At 42.9% G+C, this 1,239-nt stretch overlaps 1 protein-coding gene across 1 annotated transcript in view; it reads right to left on the bottom strand.

Moving 5' to 3' along the window:
* LOC121813005 (protocadherin gamma-B3-like) overlaps positions 1–1,238 on the bottom strand; it is a gene marked incomplete at both ends in the record, with an annotated part of 3,859 nt that extends 2,621 nt beyond the window's left edge. The window contains one exon of the mRNA XM_042216401.1: positions 6–1,238. Within this exon, the coding sequence (XP_042072335.1) occupies positions 6–1,238 (1,233 nt within the window). The remainder of the gene's footprint in view (positions 1–5) is intronic.
* Position 1,239: the final 1 nt, after the last annotated feature.

Below are 1,239 nucleotides of genomic sequence, written 5' to 3'. Positions count from 1 at the left end.
AACACAGGTGGGTTGTCGTTGATGTCAGCTACAGATAACTGAACACTTTTAGAAGAGGACAGAGGTGGAGAGCCCTCGTCAGTGGTAGTGATTGTAATGTTGTAATCGGACACTAGTTCGCGGTCCAGTTGTCCTGTGGTGACCAGAGAATAATAGTTTTTAATAGACGGAACCAACTTAAAGGGGACACCCTGTTGGATGGAGCAGCGGACCTGTCCGTTATTCTCAGAGTCTTTGTCCTGCACGTTAATGATTCCCACCTCTGTACCAGGTGACGCGTTCTCGGGTATGGAGTTAGATAGTGATTTTAAACTAATCCCAGGTGGGTTGTCATTTACATCTGACAGCTCAATTATTACTTTTGAGTCTGAGGTAAGACCATATCCGTCTTTAGCATCTACGCGCATTTCATAAACGGACTCTTCTTCAAAATCCAAAGGTCCGATTACCTTTATTTCTCCTGTGATGTGATTTAAATCAAATGCTCTTCTGCCAGTCTCTGATATACGACTTAGCTCATAAGTCACCTTACCATTTAGACCTTCATCTGCATCAGTTGCAGCCACTTTAACCACTACAGTATATAAAGGAGAATTTTCAGGAAGACTGGCTTTATACACAGGTTGACTAAAAACCGGGGCGTTATCGTTAGCGTCTAAGACAATTACATGCACGGTAGTCGTGCCACTTCTTTTAGGACTGCCCCCATCCAATGCAGTAAGTAGTAATCGGAATTCCCGCTGTTCCTCGCGATCCAATTCCTTTTGCAACACTAGTTCAGCAAATCTGCCTCCATCTAATTTAGTCTGCATTTTCAGCACTAGATAACTGTTAGTCTGCAACACATATCTTTGAACAGCGTTTTGTCCAATATCGAGATCGTGTGCTTCCAAAATACGGAAACGGGATCCCTTTACAGCCAATTCATTGATTTCTATTTTTATTTCGTCTTTCGCAAAAACAGGTTGATTGTCATTGATATCTTGTATTTGTAATGAAATTCGATGTAACACAAGTGGCGCCTCTAAGACCAATTCAGATTTGAGGATGCAAGATGCCTTTTCGCCACAAAGAGCCTCTCTATCAATCCTCTCAGCTACAATTAAATCGCCAGTGCTTGGATTTATGTCACAATACCGTTTACGGTTCAGATCGCTGTCAATGCGGGCCTTTCGAACAGATAATTCCCCCACGTTCAGTCCGAGGTCCCTTGCTACATTTCCTATGACAGATCCGGTC

Source organism: Haplochromis burtoni, unplaced genomic scaffold (genome assembly GCF_018398535.1).
Source record: "Haplochromis burtoni strain Fernald_Lab_line unplaced genomic scaffold, NCSU_Asbu1 Contig_1037, whole genome shotgun sequence".
Classification (NCBI taxonomy): Eukaryota; Metazoa; Chordata; class Actinopteri; order Cichliformes; family Cichlidae; genus Haplochromis; species Haplochromis burtoni.
The sequence above is the reverse complement of the archived record's forward strand: the minus strand, read 5'-3'. Positions and strand labels throughout refer to the sequence as shown.